General features: G+C 36.3%; 2 protein-coding genes and 1 non-coding gene across 4 annotated transcripts in view; 1 reads left to right on the top strand and 2 right to left on the bottom strand.

Moving 5' to 3' along the window:
• Positions 1 to 17: 17 nt before the first annotated feature.
• Positions 18 to 2,722, bottom strand: LOC123703248 (40S ribosomal protein S11). 2 transcript variants are annotated; one of them, XM_045651191.1, is made up of 4 exons: positions 2,638 to 2,722; positions 1,862 to 1,978; positions 508 to 713; positions 18 to 161 (listed from the first exon to the last, which is right to left on the bottom strand). In XM_045651191.1, the coding sequence occupies exons 1-4, from the start codon at positions 2,647 to 2,649 to the stop codon at positions 38 to 40; spliced, it is 459 nt and encodes a 152-aa protein (XP_045507147.1). In that variant the 5' UTR covers positions 2,650 to 2,722; the 3' UTR covers positions 18 to 37. The 2 variants fall into 2 exon arrangements, with proteins under 2 accessions (XP_045507147.1, XP_045507146.1); XM_045651190.1 differs by lacking the exon at positions 1,862 to 1,978 and adding an exon at positions 2,026 to 2,154 and having other exon boundaries at positions 2,638 to 2,686.
• A 251-nt stretch (positions 2,723 to 2,973) lies between these two features.
• Positions 2,974 to 27,639, top strand: part of LOC123702991 (227 kDa spindle- and centromere-associated protein) — a 79,399-nt gene continuing 54,733 nt past the window's right edge. Inside the window, exons 1-14 of the mRNA XM_045650856.1 lie at positions 2,974 to 3,265; positions 7,410 to 7,567; positions 8,667 to 11,426; positions 11,898 to 12,075; positions 12,720 to 12,795; positions 13,143 to 13,245; positions 13,554 to 13,643; positions 14,567 to 14,725; positions 15,673 to 15,843; positions 21,546 to 21,707; positions 22,010 to 22,140; positions 22,226 to 22,976; positions 23,349 to 23,458; positions 24,374 to 24,494. Of these exons, the coding sequence (XP_045506812.1) occupies positions 3,181 to 3,265; positions 7,410 to 7,567; positions 8,667 to 11,426; positions 11,898 to 12,075; positions 12,720 to 12,795; positions 13,143 to 13,245; positions 13,554 to 13,643; positions 14,567 to 14,725; positions 15,673 to 15,843; positions 21,546 to 21,707; positions 22,010 to 22,140; positions 22,226 to 22,976; positions 23,349 to 23,458; positions 24,374 to 24,494 (5,055 nt within the window). The 5' untranslated portion in view covers positions 2,974 to 3,180. The remainder of the gene's footprint in view (positions 3,266 to 7,409; positions 7,568 to 8,666; positions 11,427 to 11,897; positions 12,076 to 12,719; positions 12,796 to 13,142; positions 13,246 to 13,553; positions 13,644 to 14,566; positions 14,726 to 15,672; positions 15,844 to 21,545; positions 21,708 to 22,009; positions 22,141 to 22,225; positions 22,977 to 23,348; positions 23,459 to 24,373; positions 24,495 to 27,639) is intronic.
• Trnak-cuu lies at positions 21,001 to 21,073 on the bottom strand. Its single transcript has one exon. It is a non-coding gene; the product is annotated as a tRNA-Lys (tRNA).

The raw sequence follows: 27,639 nt of genomic DNA, 5'->3' as shown, positions 1-27,639 counted from the left end.
TACAATAAAACACCTCATACTTATAAAGTAATTTTATTTAGAATTTTTTAAACGACTTCTTGGATCCCTTGCCTTTGGAGACCTTCAATACATTGAATCGCACAGTCTTTGATAGAGGCCTGCATTCTCCAATGGTGACAATGTCTCCTAGCTCCACATCTCTGAAATTTATAAAGGAAATCGTTAAAAAACAGCATTATAGTACAAATAAATGTTATTAAATGTTGAATGGTATCAGATGTTGGGTTAGAACACGTTTTTCGTCAAATGGTCTTCAGAAGACCGTCGTGTGAGTATCATCATTTAATAATGTAAATATACTTTTCTGTAAAAAAAAATTACAAAGATCATAAGCTTTGTTTCGTCTACATCTATATACAAAAATTCAATTTTGATAGAATATTAAATTTTTTACATGCTTATCTTGCAGTATACATTACTTTTCATACATTTAACAACTTATTTCCACAAATTACACAATTAAACCGTAAAATAATTAAAGCATACCTGAAGCAAGGCGATAAATGAACAGACATATTCCTGTGTCTCTTCTCGAATCTGTTGTACTTTGGAAGGTAGTGGAGATAGTCACGTCTGATGACGATGGTCCTTTGCATCTTCATCTTCTGGACCACTCCGGTGAGGATACGACCACGAATCGAGACGTTGCCGGTGAAGGGACACTTCTTGTCAATGTATGTGCCTTCAATCGCCTGCGGAATGGTAGTAATGTTTTAAAGATGACGATTTGATGAGCATTTGTTATATATGAAGATGTGTAGTTCCTTATAAAAATGTTTCCCCCTTTTTATACACTAAACTGAATTGTATATTTATTTAACAAAAATAAATTTATTCTCAGATAAGTATCTTTGTGTGCTGGATAATTTATATAACTCTGTATATTTGCACAATATTACAAAAAAATTGAATTTGAATATAATTTTGAATTTATTATCTAGATATTTCTGTGATATCTAAAATTCATTTATAAATAAAACAAGATATGACTTTAATACCTAATGTAATGAAATTGTAATATTAATAAGAATTAATATGGTAAATATTTTTATAAGGAACAATAGACCAATCAGATTTTGGGTTAGAACACAGTCATCGTCACATAGTAATCGGAAGACCGTCGTGTGATTTTCATCATTTTGGTTCATTGATAAGCTTTAGCCCCATAAGCATTAATAGCACTTACAGCTTGAATATATAATATTTTGTACATAGCAGTGAGATTTAAATTATAATTATGTTAGATTAAATACTGTGTATTAACGTTTTCTAACAAAACTATAATTTATATGTATGTTTAGCACCTTAAGCTAATGTGAACCTCCACCAATGTTGTAATAATACAGTGCAGTATATAAAAGTTCGATTCTTAGCATATTTTACATTTGGTTAATACATCTTATCTTATTGACTAATGTGTAAGTAGTTACACTCAAATTCACAAAATCATAATACACTAAGCAAAAAGTGTTAATCAATATAAAAAATTGACGAATTGCAGTTTTACCAAGTCTTGTGAAGATGAGGGTAGTAACATCTGATATATTTTACATGCAACTTACCAATAGCCCATAATATATATACCATAGCATACAGAGACCGTGAATAATAACGAGCATAACATGAATGTAGAACAATTAATGTTTCACTTAAACAATTTTTTAGATAAATAAAAAATGTATACTAAGAAAATATTGCTTTCTCTCATTGATTTACTTCTAAATCAAAGGTTTTTAGTACATTAACAAATAAGTGAAATACTAATAATTGCATAAATATCCCAATAGCAACGATGAAGCCACCACCAGCGGACCAAGTGTAACTGTAAACAAAACCAGACCTCTCTCGGTGTCTTGAAACCCAGACCGACATTCTTATGATGCCGCATGTCCTTCCTCTTCAGACCTCCCTTACGGTTCAGGAACACCGTAACCTGTTTCTGAAACGCTTTCTCTGTCTATAGAAAAAAAGAAAACACACGTTAGTATCACACGTGAAGTTTACCTCTCGTGGTGTTTTGAAACCGAGCCCCACATCTTTGTGGTATCTCAAAGGCTTACGGCTACGTTTCACACCGATCCCTTTTTTACGGTTCAAGAACACCGTTGGTTGTTTTTGGAAGGAACGTTCGGTCTGCAATTGGTAATATCGATTAGCGGTTTAAAAATGAAAATATTGAAGGGAATATCTACAGGCTTAGTGCAGCATAGAATCTTACGGTTATTATTAGTAATATTGTACTCTAATCATTATTTATAGCTACATTACCTGTTTGCTGATACATATTGTGTAGTGGTATCTTATAACCTAAATTTCTAAGTCAACTGGTTTTATTAATGTTTTATGATAATATACGCTTAATTTATGGATGTCCATATTAAGTAAACGTTTTCGGGGCTTAATTTTAGTTTTTAAAATAGAAATTAAACTAAGATTGAAATAACGAGCCGATTCCCACGTGGATGAAAACAACAAACACATTTTCACTTATTTGTGTAAAAACTTTAAATTATATTAAGTTTATAAAATTTAAGACTTTTTTATCACTAAAATGATTAAAAAATTATAAAATTATTCATTGAAAACGATTTAATTTGCAAGAAACTCGGCACCTACCTGATCCGCCATTTTGCTTGACAATGAAAAGAACTGTCACAGATAAAACATTTCATAGGAATACGATGAAATTTTTACAGATTATATAAGTTAAGTAAAATACCGATTAATTTTTAATGTTAATTTTGAATTAAAAATAATGTTTCTTATTAATTTATATAACTAAAATAAAAGAGCACATTTTTATGAAGTTTTTATGGTATTCGTTTCTGAATTACACAATTTTTTTCAATACATAAAAAAAAAGAACATTCAACATTTCTCTTCCAACCTTCCGAACGAGTACTTTTATTAAAAAAGTGAAGTGTCAAAAACGTAAAAATTGTTATGAAAATATTGAACGGCTTCTGCAATTTGGAATAATTGTGAATTATGATATTTTCTTTTACATAATTAATGTAATTTTTATTCATATTCCTTCTTATTGATTTTTTACTTATTTTCTTTGTTTTACATGTAGTGCGTTTAAAAGTATATGTGCGAGAGTAATGTCTAGCTTTTGCCATTTGTTTTGTGAAGAAAGACAATATTCTTTTATTTGATATGGAAGAAGTGAGGCAATTGGTGCAGGAGGAAGGTCGGGAAGCCAGGAATTTGGTGGCATTTCATGTCGCCGTGGATTCCCCAGGTATTTTGCAACGAACTTATGTTTACGGCCTTCATCTTTTGTACTTACTCTATCGTGGGTGTATCTATCATTGAGATAATATTAATATGGAGTCGATACCGCCTACATCACATATGTTCCGCTCAACATACGTCATCTGGCGTAACTGCACTCAGTCGCTTGCTCCGCTCATTGGCGCGAACGTCACGCTCATTTTTTATTTGTTTTAAAGTGAAACGCATCAAATATGTCTACGTGTGTGTTACGATATTGCACAAATAATACAAAGAATACGGAAAAGTGCAAAGGAATAACTTTTCATCAGTAAGTAATTAGATAATAATTTTTAAAACTTAGTTAGAGCAAAATTTTTGGCGGGCGACATTTTGTCATAGATTAAAAATTTAAGATATGACATTGGGCATGAAATAAGTGTTGTTAGTAATATTTGCTGGCGTATATTTTTATAGTATAAAATAATAATTTTACATATTTAGAAAAGCATAGACTGGTTGTTAATTGAAAAAAGGTGAAATCATGAAATATGAAAATCAATTACTCAATCACCAATTTTTTTTGTTAATTGATTTTAATCAAGTTTTTAATTGATATTGTATAAGCTACTGACTTGAACGTATAATTGAATTATTATTTATTTATCTGCACTAATATTATAAAGAGGAAAACTTTGTTTGTTTGTTTGATTGTAATTAATAGGCTCATAAACTACTGGACCGATTTTGATGAAAGGAGAATGCCCATTTTTGGTACTGGTTTTTCTCATGCATCAAGACAACAATACTATTAAAAAAAAATCTCGGCAATTTAGAGGCCTTCTTACCATCGGAAAATATATTTTGAACAGGGAATGTTTTGTAAAATCTAATAAGACATGTAATTGTTTAGATCCATTATTATAGATTAATTAGTGTCCATTACAGGTTACCACGGTAACCAAGCGGTAACTTATTACATTTACTATGGTAAATAGCTAAATGTATTAATATCGATTATTGTTTTCATTGAATTATAAAAAAAAATCAATTAACATAAAATCACTCTTTAAGGTATTGTTTATACACTGTAGGTTGTTTTAACAAAGATAGTGAAGTAAAATAATATAAATATGTATATATAAAAAAAAAATTATTATGACATAGCTTGGTAGGTAACCAGTTATTTCTTATTTGTTTCTTTCTTCGAATATGTAGTGAAAAAATGATTCAAACAACAACAACAACAACAACATAAACCGAATTACATAAACCGAATAAAAACTCAATTGGCATTTTTTAAGTATATATTTAGGTTTTCTTGAAATCCGTCCCGGAAGATTTCTGGTGCCTACCTACACTAGCCGATGAACAGATAGACTTTGTCTGAAAGCATAAGCTCTACGCATAGATTAAATATTATGTTAAGTAATCGAAAAATAACCTATGGACGATAAAATGTTACCTAAATCACACATAAACCTAACTAAATCGGGGTTATTTAAGTTTTGAGGTTATTTCACATTTTTCTCAATATCTTGAAAACCCCTGTTTTTATCACAAAAAAATCAATTGGTAAAAATCTTTTGAATATCGAAGAACCCTCCAAAACCACTCTGGCATTGACGCAACACTGTACTGTGGTCCATACTTTCATGGGCATTCTCCTTTGGCACAGACAATCTTAAGACCCTGAGAAAGAACATAGGCTACTTTTTATTGCGAAATATGTGCCACGGGCGAAGCCGGGGCGGACTGCTAGTTCAGAGATAAGTAATTAATATTTTTTCTATTCAAGGTTTCCATGTCTGGGCCGTGAAGAAAGGGAAAAATTATTTTTTTTCTAAAAAAGGCTCAATTTGTAAGGAATAAAACTTCCCTGACTGAACCTAAAACACGAAAAAAATTAAATTATTACATATGACGTCACTATTTACTTATATGCCAGATATAGTTAGCCCCGCGTAGTAAAGTCAGTTTATACCTAAAATAAATATTAAGTAAGTACAAAGAAAATTTCAAGTCAACGTGCATGTAATCAGTGGCACCCAATAAAATAGACAGAATGAAACAAAGTGTCGCCGCTATAGCGGTGAGTCAGTGACATCGCATAATCTATGACTGTCTAGCCGTCATTCGCGCGCCCCGCGCCGCCGCGCTTGGCGCACAGATTTTGTTCGTGATGTCTGCTCCATATTCATATTATCTCAATGGTATCTATACAAATAGTTACCTAGTATAAAGAAGGATTGATCAATATGTTATTAATACTGTATGCAGACGGCGATTGATATGCTATATTTACGACTATTGATTTTATTCAGTCTGGCTTTTATGTTTGGCTCAGCTTTTAATATCATGTTTTTGTTTTGATGCTTTGATCTTTTCAATTTTCATGGCGCCTATTAGATTTTAATTCGATTTTAAATTACTAAACATAGTATAAATTCAGAAAATTACACAATCAGCTATGCCTCAGTATCTATCCTATAATAGTTTAAAAAATATCAGATGAGCTTTACTCACTTATAAATATTAAGTATTCAACTGTAATGCATGTAAAATAACACAGATTTCTAGAAATATTTAATATTTATGCATTTATATAAAAGTGATGTTGACAATGTAAAGATGTTATAGGAAAAGACATGAAACTTATTATTGCAATGTTGTGTACTTTTTATTTTCTGCACACATTTTACTGTATGACTAGCTGTGCCCCGCGGTTTCACCAGCATTGCTCTGCTCCCGTTGGCCTAAGGGTGATGATATATAGCCTATAACCTTCCTCGATAAATGAGCATGTAACACCAAAAGAATTTTTCAAATAAGACGAGTAGTTCCTGAGATTACCGCGTTCAAACAAACAAACTCTTCAGCTTTATAATATTAGTATGGATTTAGCTATAGATTAATTGTTCTTATATCTTCTAGTATTGTAAATAATTTGGCCATTCCTGATACTCTTGAAGCATTGAACAATTGTGTAAGAATTTTGATCTACAGATTGCAATGCCTTTGATGTAAATGCAGTTTGAATATTAAATTATTACAGTTAGCTTTTATTTTTATTTGATAGGAAGAAAAAAAGTTCATTTAACCACATAATGCTGCACATAGAAAACTATATAGTATGCACACATTACAGTGTGTATTCTTAATAGATAAAGAGACATTTATTTTATCCATTTCAACCTCTTAATTTTATATGTTCTTTTTGTATGCTCAAATATTATACATTTTCGTAAAAATATGTCTTAAATATGTCTTAAATGGCATTATTTAACATTACTTCTCTGGAAATAATAGTGCTATAAACGGTAACCCTGCAGTTTTTTGGCATCATTTTTATTTTAAAGTTATTTTTGTAAAGAACAACTACAGAGTTTTTTTGCTTTAGCTTCTCTGTAGAAGCTTTCTGAACCATTCGTAAATAATTATGTATTTTGACTATTCACAAGTGTTTCTATAATGAAAGTAAATGTTTCAATTTGCCTTCATCGCTACATAGTATAAAACTAAGTTGCTTTCTCTGTCCGTATGTCCCTTTGTATGCTTAAATCTTTAAAACTACGCAACGGATTTTGATTCGGTTTTTTTTAATAGATAGAATGATTCAAGAAGAAGGTTTTAGTATATAATTATTTATTAGGTTTTAGACGAAGCGGGCGATGCCGCGGGCGGTAAGCTAGTATTTCTTTATAATGGTATATTCTAAGAATTTCACTCTGTTATCCAAAACGTTAATGATGAAATTATTGAAAATTTGAAGCGACATTAAGGTTATTATCTAATTGAAGTAATTCTGAATCATCTCTAAATACTAGGTAGTTGATTCATGGACAACTTTTTGAGTCATACATTTAAATAAACATAAGCTCAGCTTCAAAGCAAGCACTATTATTATTATTATAATATTATCTATTTATGAATTTTTCAGCTGAACGCCCAAAAATACCTAACCTCTTATTAATTATACCTGTAACTAAAACCTATGCATAATTAAAACTAATGCTTGGATTCCAAAGAAAAGATATAAAAGTAATTATCTTAACTATACTGTAACTGTTGAAATGCAATTGAGTTAGCCATTCCCATCCCCATGCGACGCTTTGATTTAATAATGTTCTAGCTTCTTGTTGTAACTAATCTAATTATTTATTATTATCAAGCCTCCAAAGTAGCCCGCAAGCCGCCCCGCACGTTACCACCCGCACCTCGTCCCGCTCCGCGCGCGTCCCGCCTTCGCTCCGCGTCCGCGGGACGCGATAAGCGAAGCGAGTTGCGTGCGAGATACTGGGCGTTGCTGTTTGGCGATTTGCAGCGGGCGGTGAGTTGGTTTTTGTGTTTTTAGATGATGTATTAGGCGTTGAAATAAGGTTTTTTCATTGTAAAATATGTTTTGTAACATGAATGTGTAATAATACTTATTATAAACGCGAATGTTTGTAAGAACATAATATGTATGTTTGTATTTTATATTTCACGAAAAATATAGGTTGTATGGTCGGATTTGGGTGAACTATACAGTAATAGTTATAGGTGCTATATTAATGAGCTATAAAATTTATTAGATTTGCAATCTGTTACATTTTTTAAGTTCCACTGTTAATATTTTGCCAGTACAAAATTTTATTATTCCCAAGCGATTGGTTCTTTTTGTTTTTATAATGATTAAACTTGTGACGGATAACGGTTGAGCCACTACAATGTAATTAAACTAGCTGATAAATTCCTATGAACATCATAATGATGTATGAATATTAGTCTGTTATTAACTTCATAAAGTATCATCCTATAGTTTCAAATCTACGATGTATAGAATTTTGTAGTTTCCAACTTACAAAGTTACGTATATATATAACGTATATATAGTTTTATAATTAAAGTGTATAATCTACACCATAGATTATTATCAAGTACTATTTATTTTTCCACATACATAATTATAAAACTTTGCATATAAGTAAATTACGTGAAACACAAGGTGCATCAGCAGGGACCATGAATAAGTTATAGCTGATATTGATTCGTAGATTGAGGTCACATATTAGTTACCGACTGCCTTGTGTTGAATGTTTAATGGGTTTAAGGCTTATTGTTTAGCCGTTTGAAAATGAGTGGCGGTAGTTAGTGTCGAGGAAGCCTTTTAACAGCAAGTTGGAAAAAGGGTATCTTGCAAATTTAATTGAGTAAGAGACAAATATTTTTTTAGACAAATATAGCTGAATAAACTTTCAATTTATTGAAACTGACGTTTTTTTAAATCCATCTAGTCATTAAATACACTTTCTTGGACGCTGACTAATGTGTTATGTACTCTTGTATTTATACATTCGATTTGATAATAGCGAACCTTACATCGAATCATTTTTTATGTTTTCTTTTAAATTTGTGATGAATAATAATGTTTTCTATAATGTTCGCAGATTGGAGAAATATACAACACCGTTGAAGCCAACGAGAATCTAAATGAGTGCCAAGAAGTGATCCTAGTTTTGGAGAACTACACACGCGATTTCAAAGCTTTAGCGGAATGGTTTCGACTCAAATGGGAGTACGACAACACGCCCCCACCGCAGAGACCGCAAAGCTTAGCGTGGGAGATACGGAAGACTGATTTTGTTAAACCAGAGCCGAAACGAACTTACTCGGTTAAGAGTTCACCAACCGTGTCAGGCAAAAACAGCCCTTGTCTCTCTGGACATAACACACCAAGCGGCAAAAACAGCCCAAATCTAACGGGAAAAGCGAGCCCCGGGAGTGGAAAAATTAGCCCAAGGATCTCTTCAAACCATTCCAGTACTAGTCCAAAAGCGAATATAGAGTTCTTCAGCAATAAAATCAGCGCTAAAGTGACAGCCAAACCTGAGCCTAAGATTGCTAAAGAACTTTCACGATTGTCTGATATTGAAGAAAAATATATCAAAGAAACATGTGAAGATGTGCCCATTGTAAAAGAGAATGGAAACAAGGATAAAGATGAACCACCTAAGCCAAAATCGGTCGAAATAGGTCATGCAAAATTGAGTCCGAGCGCGTCGCCTAAGTTAGTTGTGGTCAAATCTTCAAAATCCAAAACTAACACAGATACAAAGAAACACAATGAAAACATTTCTTGCCAGGCCAAATCTACAATTGATAAATTGAACGCAATGGAAACAGAGTACTTACAAAAACAGCTCGTGGAAAATAAGGCAAAGAATGAAAATATGCTTAATCGGGATTTGGAGATTGAGCAACAGGCAAACATCAAGAAAGAAGACAAAGAGGAAATTGCAGTGGACGATAAAGATAGAGAATTAAACGACTCTCCAACAAAATCTGAAGACAATTTTGCAGATGTTTCTAGCGACGGTTCTCCAAAATCCGTAGCTAATGATAAAGTAGCGGATGTCAACGTTAACGCAGATATTTTAGAAAATACAGACGAAATTTTAACTGAAATGGACATTAAAAATGATTCTGAGAATTTAATTCAACCATGTGATGATTTAAAGATGGAAATCAGTACAGAGGGCATTATTATTGTTACTGAAGACAAAGACGTTGTTAACATTGAAAATGTTAATGAAACAGTAACAATCCTAAAAGAAACGTCCAGTAATTTACCTATGGATGCTAAAGTTCTTGCTGAAAAGCCAGAAAAGAAGGAAGCAATTGCTATACAAGTAAAAGATGAGTCTAATAAAGACACTAAAGAAAATGTCCATCCAATGGAGAAAAAGGATGAACCAAAACCTGATGAAGATTCAGTAGCAAAGATAGAAGATGTTTCACATTCACCAACAAAAACAAATGACGTAGAAAAAAACACCAGTAAAGATCAGGATACTAAGAAATCTGACGTAAAACCTACATCTAAACCTGCATATTCGCAAGCAGCAGCAAAACCTAAAGCAGTTTCTAATACTAAAACTGAAGTTAAAACACCTGTACGACTCGCGCGAAGTTCCACAGTTGTTGAGATACGCCCACCAGTGCCAAAAGTAATTCGCCCATTCCAAAAAAAAGTACAGACTAATAAATGCAGTTATCCTTTTAACTTGACTACAGGAAGAACAAGCTTATTCGATACAACTCCTTCACCTAATGCGAACCGAGGACAGGTGGTGCCAAGAAAATCAACAGCTAGAAATATACACATGGCTGCAGGAGACGCTAAATTAGTCGCAAATCGACCAATCCTTAAAGCTAGACCACGGCCTACTGCCTTGAGAGTTAACGAAAAAGGTGATAAGCGAGAAAAAGTCAGTACATTCCTGGAAAAAGTTGGCCGCAAAAATTCCGTACCAAATTCAGAAATGAATAGAATCGAATCTAATGAAAGCATAAAAACTCTGGTACCAGAAGACTTGAAAGATGACGGGCTGAATTCTATAGAAGCACTCAACGTTGATAGTAAGAATGATAATGATGGTTGGCTGACGGTGAAATCACGACGTGAATCAAAGAAACAATCCAAAACTTATTGGGCTAATAGATTCAGACAACCATCAGCAACTGCAAGCTTGCCAACATTAAACATGTTGGAATCGCCTAAAGAAGAGACGAAATCAATCGTTGAACCTGAGATAAACAAAACAGATCGAGCGAAATCTGAACAGCCTCAAAAGATAGATAAAGATAAAGAAAAAGAAAAGAAAACGGACAAAACAGTTAAAGTTGCAGCTAAACCTAAATCTGAAGGTAAACAGAGAGACCCAGCGATGAGGCGTCAAAAATCCGATGTAACGGGCTTGAAAACTCGTGTATCTAAAAACAAAGTTCTAACCAAAAAGGCTGAGAAAACTAAAGGCGTGCCAAAGGAAACTAAAAATCGATTACATTCCTCATTAGAAAGTTTAACTATGGGGCTGAGTCGATCGCAAGAGAGCATTCACGAAGAATTTGATTTCGACAAATGGAAGGCTGAATTTAAATCGACATTCAACTTCCTGGACGACGACGATCAGATATCTGATCATAACGAAATATTGAAATCAGCTGATCCCTCAGAGATGTCGGAAATTGCGGAAATGACGTCACAAATTGAGGAAAATGAAAGGAAAATCAGTCTAGCGCTGGATTTCCAGTCGGAAGTCGATCAACGGAAATTGTGTGAAGAAGAAGATTTATTGAATAGACAGATAATGGAGTTACAACAAGTTTCTGATATTGAATTGGACACAGAAACGGATGATACTGAGGTAGGATATACTATTAATTAATATGCTTTCTTTTGAATTATACTCTAATTAAGAATCATTTCTTGAATTGTACTCGAATTAACCCATTGAGTCCCCAGCGGCCCGATCGGTCCACGACACAATAGATTTTCTATTGTGTCTGTGATTCCGGGGGCTGAGTTAATAAGAATCATTGAAAAAAAACCTTTAAACTCATATTGTTAAATTAAATGCGACTATAGTCCTGTTCTGTCTTATTTTTTTTTAAATAAACTTACAATCGCCAAAAATAATTGTAAAAAATATCTCTTCTTATCGTTCATTGAAATTAACACCTTATTACGTAGCATTAACGTTCAAAGTCTTTTGCATCGCTCATCAGGGGGCAGAGTTATTTATACAACAATTTTTTAAACGTCATTGTGAGTCTGGTTGTTTATTGTACGTCAACATACAGACACATTTAACCAAAATTCTTTTACATATTTACAGACGGACGCAGAAATACCTTTAGAAGAGCCAGCCCCCACTCCTGTACCAATTTCAGAGAGCCTCGGTTCGTTAGCTGCTAGTCTAGAAGATCAATACGAAACTGCTTTAGCGGGCATGTCCTGGGCAGAAAGAGTTGACACTCTGGTGGTTTTGGAAGCATTGGTGGCTAGAGATCCAGGTAAAGAATAAATAAATAAATATAAAAAAAATTGAATTTAATTGTAGTATAAGTATAAGAAATTTTAGTGGGTAACAAATAGAAAAAAAAATGTCTTTAAAAGATGCAATACAATAAAACGAAAACTAGCAAAAGTCTAAAATACACTAGGTTACTGCTATTAAGATTAATATTAAACAAAAAATGGCTGCTTTTCCAACTTATTCACGGAAAATATTGTGCATAAATATTAAAATAAGCAAAAAGGCTTGTACTATGTAATGTATATGCTATTTGAATGCAATAAGAATGTACTGCGATTCTACACAACTGTCTAATTGATGTAGTTGATAACAAATCACAGCAAGTCAACGACTATTAATTACTAAGTGAGGGTAGTTTAGAAGGTATTTATAAATTTAAAATGATAAGTGAGGGTAGTTGGGTCAAACGTCATATAAACAACGTCCGAGCCCCTAGGCACGATTCGTACGAATGCGCCACGATTCTAAGGGAAGCGGCATTTTATAGTATTCGACAGATAAGCATGTTCAGACATGAAATAATGACAACTATATTGACAACTATTCATCCACAAAAATATTTTATCAAAAGTTACGTCAAACAATAAATATAATATTAACTAGAAAATTATCACGTTTCAGGAAGAGCACAGCAATTACACGCAAAACTATCGCAAGGTATCAAACGACGCGGTAGCCTGCAAGATGCATTGCGCAGGTAAGATCAGTTAAAGGAACAAAATTTATATATGTATTGCCAGAAAAAAAAATAAAGAGGAAAGTTACGAATATCACAAAACAACTATGTCTGCTAGTTTTTTTTAAATTATTTTACGTTTAAAAAGTTTATTCTTAGACCATTTTTTTCCATGGCCTCATCCCAGGTGTGCAGCTAGTTATTCATTAAAATGGCACTATTGTTCGTTCATATATTTAATATTGTAATCGTTCAGTATTTTAAATTTTAATGAATCAAAACAGCTACTATACGAAGTGTAGTGAAATAAATATTTGAGTTCAAGTATTTTCTAATTTAACCTTTACCTTTTTCAATCATTAATTCAGATTGCAAGCAAAGCAGGCGCGCGCTGAAAGACAAAGAATGGAGTTTCAAACGGAGAAATCGAAGAGAATTCACCAATTGCTGGCTAGAGTTGAAGAAGTGAAAGTAAGTGATCTTTTTAAATTTGAAATATTATTATTGACTTGAAATATATTTCAAATCTGTAAGCCCACACAACGTCACAACACAACACAACGTCACAACACGACACTACGTCACAACACAACACAACGTCACAACACAACGTCGCAACACGACACTTCGACACAACACGACACAATGTCACAACACGACAATGTGAGAAAATTCTGAATTTTGTTTTCCATTGCAGAAGTTGCTTAATTCTATAAGTAGAAGAAAAAGAAAAAATAAAAGAGACTACTGAATATTCTTTACACTTTGTATTTTTTAAGGTGGCCAAAAACCAACTCATTGAAGAGAAGAAATCAAGAATGGAGAGGAGATTGCAGAAGGCGGCCGAGAATCGTGACCAACATTTGAAGGTAAGTTATTTATATTGAAACTAGCGGTCCGCCCAGGCTTCGCCCGTGGTACATATTTCGAAATAAAAAGTAGCCTATGTCCTTTCTCGGGTATCAAAATATCTCTATACCAAATTTCATGCAAATTGGTTCAGTAGTTAAGGCGTGATTGAGTAACAGACAGACAGACAGAGTTACTTTCGGGAGACGGCAAAAAAATAATGTGATATGATACAGCACTCAAATTCTGCTCTTTGCTCTTATCTTCTGTGCTCTATAAATTTTGAAATTTGAATTGGAATTATTTGTTAAAATTCAGCTGATATTTGTTACTAGCTGTGCTCCGCGGTTTTACCCGCAGTGCTTCGCTCCTGTTGGTCATAGCGAGATGATATATAGCCTATAGCCTTTCTCGATAAATGGGCTATCTAACACCGAAAGAATTTTTCAAATCAGACCAGTAGTTCCTGAGATTAGCGCGTTCAAACAAACAAACAAACTCTTCAGCTTTATAATATTAGTATACATTATATTATTATTATAGTTGTGCTAAGTGTGCTCGCGTTGTGGATTGTTTCTTTAAAAAATACTTATTATAAGTACTAAATGAATGCTGTTTCTTAATGACGGCTAAACATGTTGTACCCACTATAAGTAAAAATGTAACATCTAAAAATTCCATGTTTAATGTAAATAAATAATTATGAATCCATACTAATATTATAAATGCGAAAGTAACTCTGTCTGTCTGTCTGTTACTCAATCACGCCTTAACTACTGAACCAATTTGCATGAAATTTGGTATAGAGATATTTTCATACCCGAGTAAGTACATAGGATAGGTTTTATTAAATCCTACGGGAACGGGTTTTTCTTTGAAAACGCGGGCGAAGCTAGTTATGAATAAAACTGTATTTCATTCATCATTCATTCGTTCTTTTCAGGACATTGTCCGCAAAGCGCACGACGAAGAGGAGAAACTGCGTGAGATTGCGTTTATAAAGCAGCTGGAGGCAGAGAACAGGCGGCACGAGTTCTTGGAGCAGTGCCGCTCGCACACCACGCGCTTGCGGCAGATGCGCCGCGACCGACTCGCCAAGTTGGTGAGTGAGTGAGTGGGTGGGTGAGTGACCGGGTGAGTGAGTGAGTGGGACACGTGTACATAAAACAACTGGAGGCAGAGAACAGGCGGCACGAGTTCTTGGAGCAGTGCCGCTCGCACACCACACGCCTGCGGCAGATGCGCCGCGACCGACTCGCCAAGTTGGTGAGTGAGTGAGTGGGTGGGTGAGTGAGTGACCGGGTGAGTGAGTGAGTGGGATACGTGTACATAACACAACTGGAGGCCGAGAAAAGCCGGCACAATTTCATGAGAAAAATATATTTGTAAATTAGATCCATAAGTTAGTAAATAGGTGTATTTATTGACACTCAGTGATAAGTAAAAAAAGGTTTTTGTTTGTTTTGAAACAACTTTTAAAACTTCCCAGACAAATCGTTACGTATCAAACCCTTGTCTATAAAAGAGGGTCTTCGTACACCACTAAAAAGAATGCATAAACGTGTTTCAAGATGTTCAGTTCGTTGTACTTGTCATGATAACTGTAAAATTAAAAAAAAAACTACGTAAAAAAGTCAATAAATTACAAGTAATTTACAATCAATAGAAATAGATGTACCTTTTAATTTGCCACCATAAAAAAAACAATCTTCACAATCTAAGGGCCGATTTTTCAATCCGTGGTTAAAATTTATCCGTCCAATAAAGTATTGCACGAACATTTTAAAATGTCACCTGTAAACTGTCAAATATGGACAATTAGAATACATTTTTAAAATGGTAGTTTAATATGTTATTCGATGAATAAGTTTTAACCAACGATTGAAAAATCAGCCCTGAATGAACAATGAAACAAAAACAACAATAGGGACTTATTTCAAAGACTCTCCGATAGCAGTAACCATTAATATTTTTTTTTTATTATTTGATTTTGTTGCCTGAAGTAAAATAAAAATATGTATATTGATTTACAATTATTATTATTTCCAGGAACAAAAAGCAGCCCGGGAAGCGGCCGTCGGCGCGCGACGTCAAGCGCTAGAAGCGGCTAGGAAGCTGCAAATGGAGAATCTTATAGAGAAGAGAAAGGAGAGAGACGCGAGATTGGAGGAGATGAAGGAGCAGAAGAGACAGGAGAGAGATGACGCGGCTAGAGAGAAGGTGAGGCTAATCCTACTAATAAAATTAAGTCGTATCTGATATCTAATATCTAATATCTAACATATATTATAAAGGCGAAAGTTTGTATGGATGTTTGTTACTCTTTCACGTAAAAACTACTGAATTTAATGAAATTTAGCACACATATAGAGGGTAACTTGGATTAACACATAGGATAGTTTTTATACCGGAAATCCCACGGGAACGGGAACTATGCGGGTTTTCCTTTGCAAACGCGGGCGAAGCCGCGGGCGGAAATCTAGTATATTATAAAGGCGAAAGTTTGTAAGTATGGATGTATGGATGTTTGTTACTCTTTCACGTAAAAACTACTGAACCGATTACAATGAAATTTAGCACACATATAGAGGGTAACTTGGATTAACACATATGATAGTTTTTATCCCGGAAATCCCACGGGAACGGGAACTATGCGGGTTTTCCTTTGCAAACGCGGGCGAAGCCGCGGGCGGAAATCTAGTATTATCTAATTCCAAATACCGTATTTTTCGTGTCTTGACTCGTTATTTCAGCAAGTTAAAGTGTGTAACTCCAAATTCGCGTAAAACGGAGTAGCATAAGTAGGTATATTACTGTACTCGTTCGCACTTAGGTCGTCACTTTACCTCCCGTCACTTTAACTCCCGCCACTTTCACTCGCGTCACTTTAACTCTCGACACTTTAGCTCCTGTTACTTTACCTCCCGTCACTTTAACTTCCGTCACTTTACCTCCCGTCACTTTAATTTGCGTCACTTTACCTCCCGTCACTTTAACTTCCGTCACTTTACCTCCCGTCACTTTAACTCGCGTCACTTTACCTCCCGTCATTTTTAATCCCGTCACTTGCGTCACTTTACCTGCCGTCACATTAACTCCCGCGACTTTCACGTAAAACGGAGTAGCGTAAGTAGGTATATTACTGAACTCGTTCGCACTTAGGCCGTCACTTTACCTCCCGTCACTTTAACTCCCGCCACTTTCACTCACGTCACTTTAACTCTCGTCACTTTAGCTCCTGCTACTTTACCTCCCGTCACTTTAAGTCGCGTCACTTTACCTCTCGTTATTTGAACTCCCGTCACTTTAATTTGCGTCACTTTACCTCCCGCCACTTTCACTCACATCACTTTAACTCTCGTCACTTTAGCTCCTGTTACTTTACCTCCCGTCACTTTAACTCGCGTCACTTTACCTCCCGTTATTTTAACTCCCGTCACTTTAATTTGCGTCACTTTACCTCCCGTCATTTTAAATCCCGCCACTTTCACTCGCGTCACTTTCACTCGCGTCACTTTACCTCCCGCCACTTTAACTCCCGCCACTTTCACGTAAAACGGAGTAGCGTAAGTAGGTATATTTACTGTACTCGTTCGCACTTAGGCCGTCACTTTACCTCCCGCCACTTTCACTCGCGTCACTTTAATTTGCGTCACTTAACCTCCCGTCACTTTACCTCCCGCCACATCAACTCCCGTCACTTTACCTCCCGTCACTTTAATTTGCGTCACTTTACCTCCCGTCACTTTAACTTGCGTCACTTTACCTCCCGTCATTTTAAATCCCGTCACTTTAGCTTCCGTCACTTTACCTCCCGCCACATTAACTCCCGCCACTTTACCTCCCGTCACTTTTGTCATTCGTTTTACTAAACTACATTTAAAGTTTCCCTTTATTATCTATAAGTATCTATTCCCGATATAGAAATAATTTTGACCAACTTTCACTTTAACTTTACCTCCCGTCACTTTACCTCTCGTCACTTTAATTTGCGTCACTTTACCTCCCGTCACTTTACCTCCCGCCACATCAACTCCCGTCAATTTACCTCCCGTTACTTTTGTCATACGTTTTTTTAAACTACATTTAAAGTTTCCCTTTATTATCTTTAAGTAATTAAGTATCTATTCCCGATATAGAAATAATTTTGACCAACTTTCACTTTAACTTTAACTCCCGTCACTCTAACTCGCGTCACTACCTCCCGCCACATCAACTCCCGTCACTTTACCTCCCGTCACTTTAATTTGCGTCACTTTACCTCCCGTCACTTTAACTCGCGTCACTTTACCTCCCGTCATTTTAAATCCCGTCACTTTAGCTTCCGTCACTTTACCTCTCGCCACATTAACTCCCGCCACTTTACCTCCCGTCACTTTTGTCATTCGTTTTACTAAACTACATTTAAAGTTTCCCTTTATTATCTATAAGTATCTATTCCCGATATAGAAATAATTTTGACCAACTTTCACTTTAACTTTACCTCCCGTCACTTTAACTCGCGTCACTTTACCTCCCGTCATTTTAACTCACGTCACTTTAACAACCGTCACTTTGCCTCCCGTCACTTTAACTCTCGTCACTTTAGCTCCTGTAACTTTACCTCCCGTCACTTTAACTTCTGTCACTTTACCTCCCGTCACTTTAATTTGCGTCACTTTGCCTCCCGTCACTTTAACTCTCGTCACTTTAGCTCCTGTTACTTTACCTCCCGTCACTTTAATTTGCGTCACTTTACCTCCCGTCACTTTACCTCCCGCCACATCAACTCCCGTCACTTTACCTCCCGTCACTTTTGTCATACGTTTTTTTAAACTACATTTAAAGTTTCCCTTTATTATCTTTAAGTAATTAAGTATCTATTCCCGATATAGAAATAATTTTGACCAACTTCAACTTTAACTTTAACTCCCGTCACTCTAACTCGCGTCACTACCTCCCGCCACATCAACTCCCGTCACTTTACCTCCCGTCACTTTAACTCGCGTCACTTTACCTCCCGTCATTTTAAATCGCGTCACTTTACCTCCCGTCATTATTAATCCCGTCACTTTCACTCGCGTCACTTTACCTCCCGCTACTTTAACTCCCGCCACTTTAACTCCCGTCACTTTAATTTGCGTCACTTTACCTCCCGTCATTTTAACTCCCGTCACTTTAATTTGCGTCACTTTACCTCCCGCCACTTTAACTCCCGTCATTTTAACTCGCGTTACTTTAATTTGCGTCACTTTACCTCCCGTCACTTTACCTCCCGCCACATCAACTCCCGTCACTTTACCTCCTGTCACTTTAACTCGCGTCACTTTACCTCCCGTCATTTTGAATCCCGTCACTTTCACTCGCGTCACTTTACCTCCTGCCACTTTAACTCCCGCCACTTTCACGTAAAACGTACTCGTTCGCACTTAGGCCGTCACTTTACCTCCCGTCACTTTACCTCCCGTCACTTTACCTCCCGTCACTTTACCTCCCGTCACTTTACCTCCCGTCACTTTACCTCCCGTCACTTTACCTCCTGTCACTTTAACTCGCGTCACTTTATCTCCCGTCATTTTTTATCCCGTCACTTTCACTCGCGTCACTTTACCTCCCGCCACTTTAACTCCCGCCACTTTCACGTAAAACGTATTTTAATTCACGTCACTTTAACAACCGTCACTTTTCCTCCCGTCACTTTACCTCCCGTCACTTTTGTCATTCGTTTTTTTAAACTACATTTTAAGTTTTTTATTATCTATAAGTATCTATTCCCGATATAGAAATAATTTTGACCGACTTTCACTTTAACTTTAACTCCCGTCACTTTAACACGCGTCACTTTACCTCCCGTCACTTTAGCTTGCGTCACTTTACCTCCCGTCATTTTAACTCCCGTCACTTTACCTCCCGTCACTTTGCCTCCCGTCACTTTGCCTCCCGCCACTACCTGCCGTCACTTTACCTCCCGTCACTTTAACTCGCGTCACTATAACTCCCGGCACCTTAAATCGCGTCACTTGTCATTCGTTATTTTAAACTACATTTAAAATTTCCCTTTATTATCTATAAGTATCTATTTATTCCCTAAATCGAAATAACACGCCGTAAAGCAAAAAACCGGCTCCGAACAAACCTATTTTTTTTATAATGTAACTTAAAAATTTATGTTTCTAGCAATTTTTCCTTTATCTGTGTTATAATACGTTACTTTTACCAAATTTCATGCTCTGTGTTCATGAGAATTATTGCCCTGTAGGTTTTGAGTTACATGTAAATGTCGAAATTTGCGAAAATTTCAGCATTTACGGCTGTATCTTTGGATGCGTTGGCTTGTGAGTTTGACTTTTTCACAGCATCAAGGGACCGTAGACTTTGAGTATTCGATATAAATTTCAGCTTGATAACAAAAACAAAAACATGACTGGATCATTATGTGAAACATTAAAATCAACAGCTTTTCAAATTCACGACAAATGTAGTAAAAATATTTCTGTAGCCTAATTTTTGTCATTTTCGAAGCCAATTTTTTTTTTGGTAATACAGCTAACAAGGAAACCTATAGCATCTAAGGTTAGACAACAAATCCGAGCTACGCTTGAGGCGTGGCACGGAAATTCGCGATGCACGTGAGTCTGACGTTGCCAGATAGAATAAATTTGTTAAAATAATGCAGCAAAATATAAATATGTAATACTTTATATTTTAATATTTTGGTCGGAACCGGGAGAACCGGGTTTCATATTATCCAGACCCGGTTCTCAAGATCATAAACCCGGTAACCAGGGTGCATGCCCTACACTTACTAAACTTTTTTTTAATTTTAAGAGTAAACCAAACGACAAGAAAAAATTTACAAAGAAATGATATTACATGTGATGTGATGTGTTGTGTTGTGTCGTGACGTGACGTGAGTGACGTGATGTGTTGTGATGTGACGTGACGTGAACGTGATGTGATACGTGACGTGATGTGATGTGACGTGACGTGACGTGATGTGATGCGACGTGACGTGACGTGATGTGTTGTGATGCGACGTGATGTGAACAATAATTTAGTATAAATACATACAAAGTTGCGTCATAGTAAAAGTTTAAAAATTTTGCGTCGCTTACAGTATGTATGTTTGTTTTTTGCTCTTTCATGCGAAGCCCACTGAAAGGATTTTGATTAAATACGTGGCAGTGATGTAGCTTATGTACGAGATTAACACATAAGCTATAGAAATACTTACATTTGTCGGTTTGTTTGCAATAAAAATTGTTGTGTAATAAGTTGCTTATAAAAAAAAAGAGAAAAGATAAATTCTATAAAATATAATTTGACGACGATTTGGTTTTAATTGAAAAGATACAATTATTATGAAAAATTAATTTAAAAATAGAAAAAAAAAATATACGCCCAACGTGGGGCTCGAACCCACGACCCTGAGATTAAGAGTCTCATGCTCTACCGACTGAGCTAGCCGGGCTGTGCGAAGTATCGTGAAATTGTAAATAGTTTACTACTGTAAGTTTTTTTACAAATGTTTAAAAATAAGTTTTTATTTCGTTTTACATTTTCACAGTTCTAAAGGTGGCATAAAAATAGATTATCTTAAACCATTTTGAGTGGAGGTGTGTAAACTTCTTAGATTTTAATTTGAATTGAAATATAGATGTTTTGCAAATATAGTGGGTAGTCTTATATCATTGTTACTTTATTGTTTGTTTTATTGAATAAAAATTCAGAATAAAAACCTATCATAACTTAAATGTTGAGCTGGCCTATTGTTTTCTGTTGTATTTAATTAAAAAAAAATGAATATGGATTTATTGAATCCGTTTATTTTACACTATTTTCCATACAAACATTTTTCACACAGCCAAAAATATAATTTCTATTATACTACTATTATTGAATATTATTCACACTATTATATTCTTAACAACTCCTTCCTACAGGCGGAAGCAGTAAAGTCCCGTCTCTCAGCGCTAGCAGAAGCCGCTGAATTAGAAGCGGACATGTTGCGTTCACGAATACGAGACAAGCAGGACGCAAGTCTGTTGCGGCACTCGTCGCACTTGCAGGCGATACGCGAGAAGGCAACGGGGCCGAGACAACCGGTGAGCATACAGACAGACAAACAGATTGACTGACTGACACTCGAACACGCACGCTTACGCATTGACATCTGACACACATTTTTATATTTTTGGTTTTATAGCATTCAAATGCTTTTATAAATATAAATTTATAAAGAATAGAAAAAATTCTATCACGAGTCGGGAATCGAACCCGCATCCTTTCGCGCCATTCCGTAATGGCGCGAACACACATTTTTGATACAGACTAAACGGCAAAAATTTATCTTAACAATTTGTCTCAAATATAGATTGATTAATAGAAATTTATTATTTACTTTCAGACTACATCCGAAAGCCAAGAAAAAGAAATGGCAGAAGAATTAGAGAGAGAAGAACTGGAGAAAAAGGAAAAGGAGAAACAAAAGGCTATCAAAAAGAAAGCTAGGAAAATGAAACAAAAACTATTGTCCAGGTAAGTTTTTCATTTTAGAATGCGATGGTTAAAAATACCTGTCCTTTTATTATATGTTTGTAATTATTTCATTATTTTTTTATAGTGCTTCAAAGAAAACTGTATTCGATAATCATATACCAATTCACATCGAAAAGATGCCCACGCCGTTCATGATTAAAACCAATAAACTAGTCGGTCAATTGAATAACGTACTACAAACATTGAAAAAGACAACTAAAAACATTGAAAATGATAATAAAAAGAAACCGAAGAAAAATCACGAGAAAAATGTTGAAAGCGATGAAAATGATGAAAATTGTAATAATAAGAAGAAACCAAAGCCAAATAATGTAAAAGCAGACAGTTGTGAAAAAGAAATTGTTCAAAACGGTGATATTAATGAAGTAATTGCAAATACTAACACTACAGAAGTACCAAATGGTCTCGATGATGCAAATACAGCTAATAATAATAACAATGAGGAACCCCCCAACGGACATGTAAAAGGCAAGAAGAAAAAAGGCAAAAACAATGAAACAGAAGAAAAACTACCAAATGGCTGTGAAGCATCGTGCAGTAAAAAGAAGAAGAATGTTAAAAGAGACGTAGATACGGAATCTTCTAGTAGCAGAAAGAAGAAAAAGAAGAATAAAGATATATTGACTGAATTGGATATAGATTTTGATGAAGATAATAAAAAACGTAGGAAACGCAACAGGAACCATGATCTCGCTAATTTGTTAAGTGATATAAACAAATATAAAGGCAGAAAGGACATTAATATGGGTATAGATGCGCATTTAGTTGAGAAGTTGTTGAACGAATTGAATAGGAGCGTTGAGAAATTGGAATCGGTAAGTTATATCTCTATTTTCGTCAAAGAAAATGTGAGTTGTTGTTGTTGTGTTTGTTGACTATTTGTTCCTGTAACGTTATAACAATGTTCGTTTTGAATTTTGTAATCGTTAAAGAAAATAAACTGTAACTTTTTTATTTATTAGGAAGGTGCAACCTTCGAGTTTTTGTAACCTCACACGCATGCTAGGGCATAATAAATAAATAATAGTGCTTGAAATGAAGTAATTACTTGTAATAAATTAATTTCATAAATAATAAATCTAATTCAACATTTCACGCAATGCCATATCCTTCCGAGTTAAACAAAGCTAGTGAATTAAATTCTATGCAATCTAGACACGAATAAAATCTTTCGTATGTCTGTCCAGGATTGTTCCGAAAGTGCTGCGCTACAGAGATACGCCGCAGTGAAAGTGACGTACGAGTTGCTCGGACTCATTGCCGAAAGAGAGGATATAGCGGCCATCTTGTCTACCAAGTAAGTTAAAATTTAGAATATTAAAATGAAGCATAGAAATTAAATTAACATTGGTGTTGAAGTAACTACAACATTTGTAGTAATAGGATAATAGTGAAGAGTTTGATTATTTAGAAGCTTATATTTCATCATTACTGGTTCGAAATGAAATGATTTTAATGGATAATTTATTTTTCAAGAAACTTTAACGGCAATATAATATCGCACGCTTCGACCAACAGGAGCAAACATCAATGAATTTGTTAATCATATATTCTTTAAGCTTTCATTTAATGTTTGTAACTATCTCAGATGTAACAACTATTGATATATCATCAGCAAATTAAATTAAAACATGGTTCAGTGACATAAACATCAATATACATAACGAATAGTATTGGGTCTAGAACGATGCCTTGTGGAACTCCGCATTTTGAATATGTTTAGACATATGATTTACTACTTCATAAAACTTCAAATCATGCCATATTGCTATCCGTTGACAAGATAAAAGTCTAGCCAATCAAATGCTGGCCAGCTTATAATTTTCACGTTACTTTTTGTGAAAATTTGTGAGCTACAAAGTCGAATGCTTTTATGAAGTCATTTTTTTCCTTCGATTGCTTTTCAGTAATTTGATCACATTTTTATATCTTTATATTGTATAATTTTGTCCTTCGCGCTTGATATTATATACGATACTTAATGTAATTTTTAGATTTATTTTTAGTGCACAAGGCCTCACAATATTATTTTGTAGAGCCGTGCTATTTACGAAAATTACGTGATTTAAGTGATTTAATTTGAGGGTTTAATTTTCATTGCAGTTAGGTTAGGTTATTTTTGCCACTTTTATCGTACAGCATATAATACGTACTATTATGTACTTACGTGTATTTTATTGCCTCATACCTAACTGTACATTAAAACGTACAGATGCGTCATAGTCGGCGTCACACTACTATCACGCACGCTGACGTCATGCCCCGTGCTCGGCTCGCAGCTCGCGCCCACCGACATGTGCGTGCATCTCATAACGCTGTTGGCTGATTTACTGGTAAGTACAGGATTTTAGGGTTCCGTATCGAAATGGAAAAACGGACCTTATTCTACAGTCGAACAGACTTCGCTGGCGGTGTTTCTGTAACAGTTAATGCGAAAATGATGAAATGCTGAAATTTTAGTATATATAATCAATAATGGATACTATTCTATCTCCTACTCTGGTAGGTCTTCGCTGGCGGTGTGTTTCTGTTGCTGTTATAAAAACAATTTCAAAAAAAATAGTAAAATAAATATTTAACTACTAAAACTAAAAAAAATTTTTTTTTTGCTCGACTTTTCTAACAGCAATACGTTACCGCTTGAAATATTCAAATAAAGCAATGAAAAGAATAATTAAATATTTAAGATATGTAAAAAATGTGAATGCAATTTTTTACTCGTTATTGATAATAGCGACATCTATTTTCAAACGATCGTAATTTTATTTTATTTTTTTTTATTTTTTTTTTTATATGAAAGAAGGCAAACGAGCATGTGGATCGCCTGATGGTAAGCAATTCCACAGCCCATAGGCATCTACAGACGTGTCCGAAGATGTGTTGCCGACTTTTTGAGGTGGAGGTATATTCTCTTTTTAAATGCCTCGATGTCATAGGCGTTCGGGAATATCGCCGAAGGCAGGTTATTCCACAATTTGGTTGTGCGCGGAATGAAGTGGCGGGTAAATCGCACCGTACTAGAGCGCCAGAGGTCCAAATGGTGAGCGTGAAACTTGGTCTTATGCCGTGCGGTACGGTGGTGGAATTCCGCGGCAGGTATCAGCTCAAACAGCTCCTCAGAGCACTCCCCATTATACAGACGATAGAAAACGCATAACGATGCAACGTCTCGTCGTAAACCCAGAGGATCAAGCCGATCGGTAAGTGCTTGTTTGCCAATAATTCTGACGGCTCTTCGTTGCACGCTATCAAGTGGCAGGAGCTGATATTGTGGTGCCCCGGCCCAGAGATGGGAGCAGTATTCCATATGAGGCCGTATTTGCGCTTTGTAAAGTAGTAATAGATGTTCAGGCCTGAAATACTGCTTCGCTCTATTTAGGACACCCAATTTTTTGGAAGCTAGTGTAGCTTTGCCTTCCAAATGATAGCGGAACTGAATGTCATCAGAAATACTGACACCAAGAATTCCGATACTAGACTTGATACTAAGGGGAGTGTTCTCAAATAGGGGTGCTGTGAGAAATGGTGCTTTTTTAGCTGAAAAAAGACATACTTGTGTCTTGTCAGGGTTAAATCGGACAAGATTTTGTCGACCCCACTCTGAGACTTCTCCAAGGAGAGTCTCAATTTTGGACACAAGTATGTTACGGTACTCTTGGACGTGTTCCAGAGAAATATTAGTGCGGCCGGTATATAAAGCATCGCCAGTACTGTCATCTGCATAGCAATGAATGTTACTAATTTGTAACATGTCATTGATATGCAGAAGGAACAGTGTGGGTGAGAGTACGCAGCCTTGGGGAACGCCAGCGTTCACAGGTAATAAGTCAGAGCTTGATCCATCGACCAAGACTCGAATACTGCGCGCTGTAAGAAAACTGGCAATCCACTTGCACAACTTCTCTGGAAGTCCATAGGCTGTAACTTTCGAAAGGAGCGCCTGGTGCCACACCCGATCGAAGGCTTTTGCAACGTCCAGACTAACCGCTAAAGCTTCCCCCTTGCTCTCAACAGCGCTTGCCCATCGGTGAGTTAAGAAGATTAGAAGATCACCAGCCGACCGTCCATGACGAAAACCATACTGTTGGTCACTGATCAGCTGGTTCTCCTCCAGATAACCCAATAGCTGGCTGTTAATGATGTTTTCCATCACTTTGGAGAGCAAGGAGGTAATAGCAATTGGTCTGTAGTTGGATGGATCCGATTGATCGCCTTTTTTAGGGATCGGGTGCACTGAGGCAGTCTTCCATGAGGCAGGTACAATGCCGGTGTTATAAGAGTACCGAAACAGCTCTGTAAGAACCGGTGCCAGTTCAGGAGCACATCTTTTCAGCACAATGGCGGGGATACCGTCGGGCCCACTCGACTTATGTGTATCAAGAGAGAAGAGAGCTTTTCGCACAGCACTCTGTCTGAAATGCACATTCGGCATGGAGCTCTTGCACCGCAAGATAGTAGGCGGTACATTTCCTCTGTCATCTAATGTTGAGTTGGATGCAAAGAGAGCACCCAGAAGATCGGCTTTCTCTTTGGAGGAGTGGGCTAAAGTATCATCTTCCCGGCGCAGAGGTGGAAACGAGGGCTTGCAGAAGTTTCCTTGGACAGCTTTGGCGAGTGACCAAAAAGCACGGCTCCCAGAAGGGTAGCGTAAAAGTTTCTCGCCTATGCTGCCAATAAACTCCGACTTTGCTGTGGATATTTTCCTCTTGTATGCCCTGGCAGCAGAGTTGTACCGTTTTTTGAGAGCACTAGCATTTGGATCCTTATTAGACATTGCTTCTGCCCATGCATGGAAACACTCTTGCTTCAGGCGAGCAGCCATTTTGCAAGGACGACCATAACAGGGCTGGGACTTACCGCCGACGGGTACTACAGAGTTTGGAATGAAAAGTTCCATTCCCTGCAGCACCACATCCGCAACTGAGTCAGCATAGTCACTAGGATCAGGTGCAAGGCAGACTTGCTTCCAAGGGTAGGATGCAAAAAATTCCCGCATCCCATCCCAATCTGCTGACCTATAGTGCCAAACGCGGCGGCTCCCAAGTGAACGGGGCCGTGATGAACGCAAGATTGGCACTGTACTCCGAATTAAACAGTGATCTGAAGTCCCCAGAGGGGCTTCGACTTTTACCTGATAATTAGCCGGATGGGAGGTCAACAGAAGGTCTAGTATAGAGGGTGTGTGGTCAGCAATGTCGGGTAGTCTCGTTATTGAGGAGACCAGTTGCGTAAGACCGTAAGACATCGCGAAGTTGTGTACAGATCTCCCCGCATGATCAGTGGTACGTGAACCCAACCATTGGGTATGATGGGCATTAAAATCACCTAAGATAATTATTTCTGCTGAGGGGATCTGTTCATGTACTGCATCAGCCGTTGTTTGGATGTGCTCGATGAGACGGTCGGTTTCTGCATCACCACTATGTGACCGATACAAACACGCGTAGATGCGGGGATGGTCACCACAGTCCGCACGGA

Source organism: Colias croceus, chromosome 25 (genome assembly GCF_905220415.1).
Source record: "Colias croceus chromosome 25, ilColCroc2.1".
Lineage (NCBI taxonomy): Eukaryota > Metazoa > Arthropoda > Insecta > Lepidoptera > Pieridae > Colias > Colias croceus.
This window is presented reverse-complemented; position numbering and strand designations above follow the sequence as displayed.

Bases quoted from the DNA above. Each gene is read 5' to 3' on its own strand.
- LOC123703248 (XM_045651190.1), bottom strand. The intron at 714-2,025 runs GTAAACTTCACG...ACCATTCCGCAG, and splicing joins GTTTCAAAACACCACGAGAG to GCGATTGAAGGCACATACAT. The intron at 162-507 runs GTATGCTTTAAT...TATAAATTTCAG, and splicing joins CATTTATCGCCTTGCTTCAG to AGATGTGGAGCTAGGAGACA.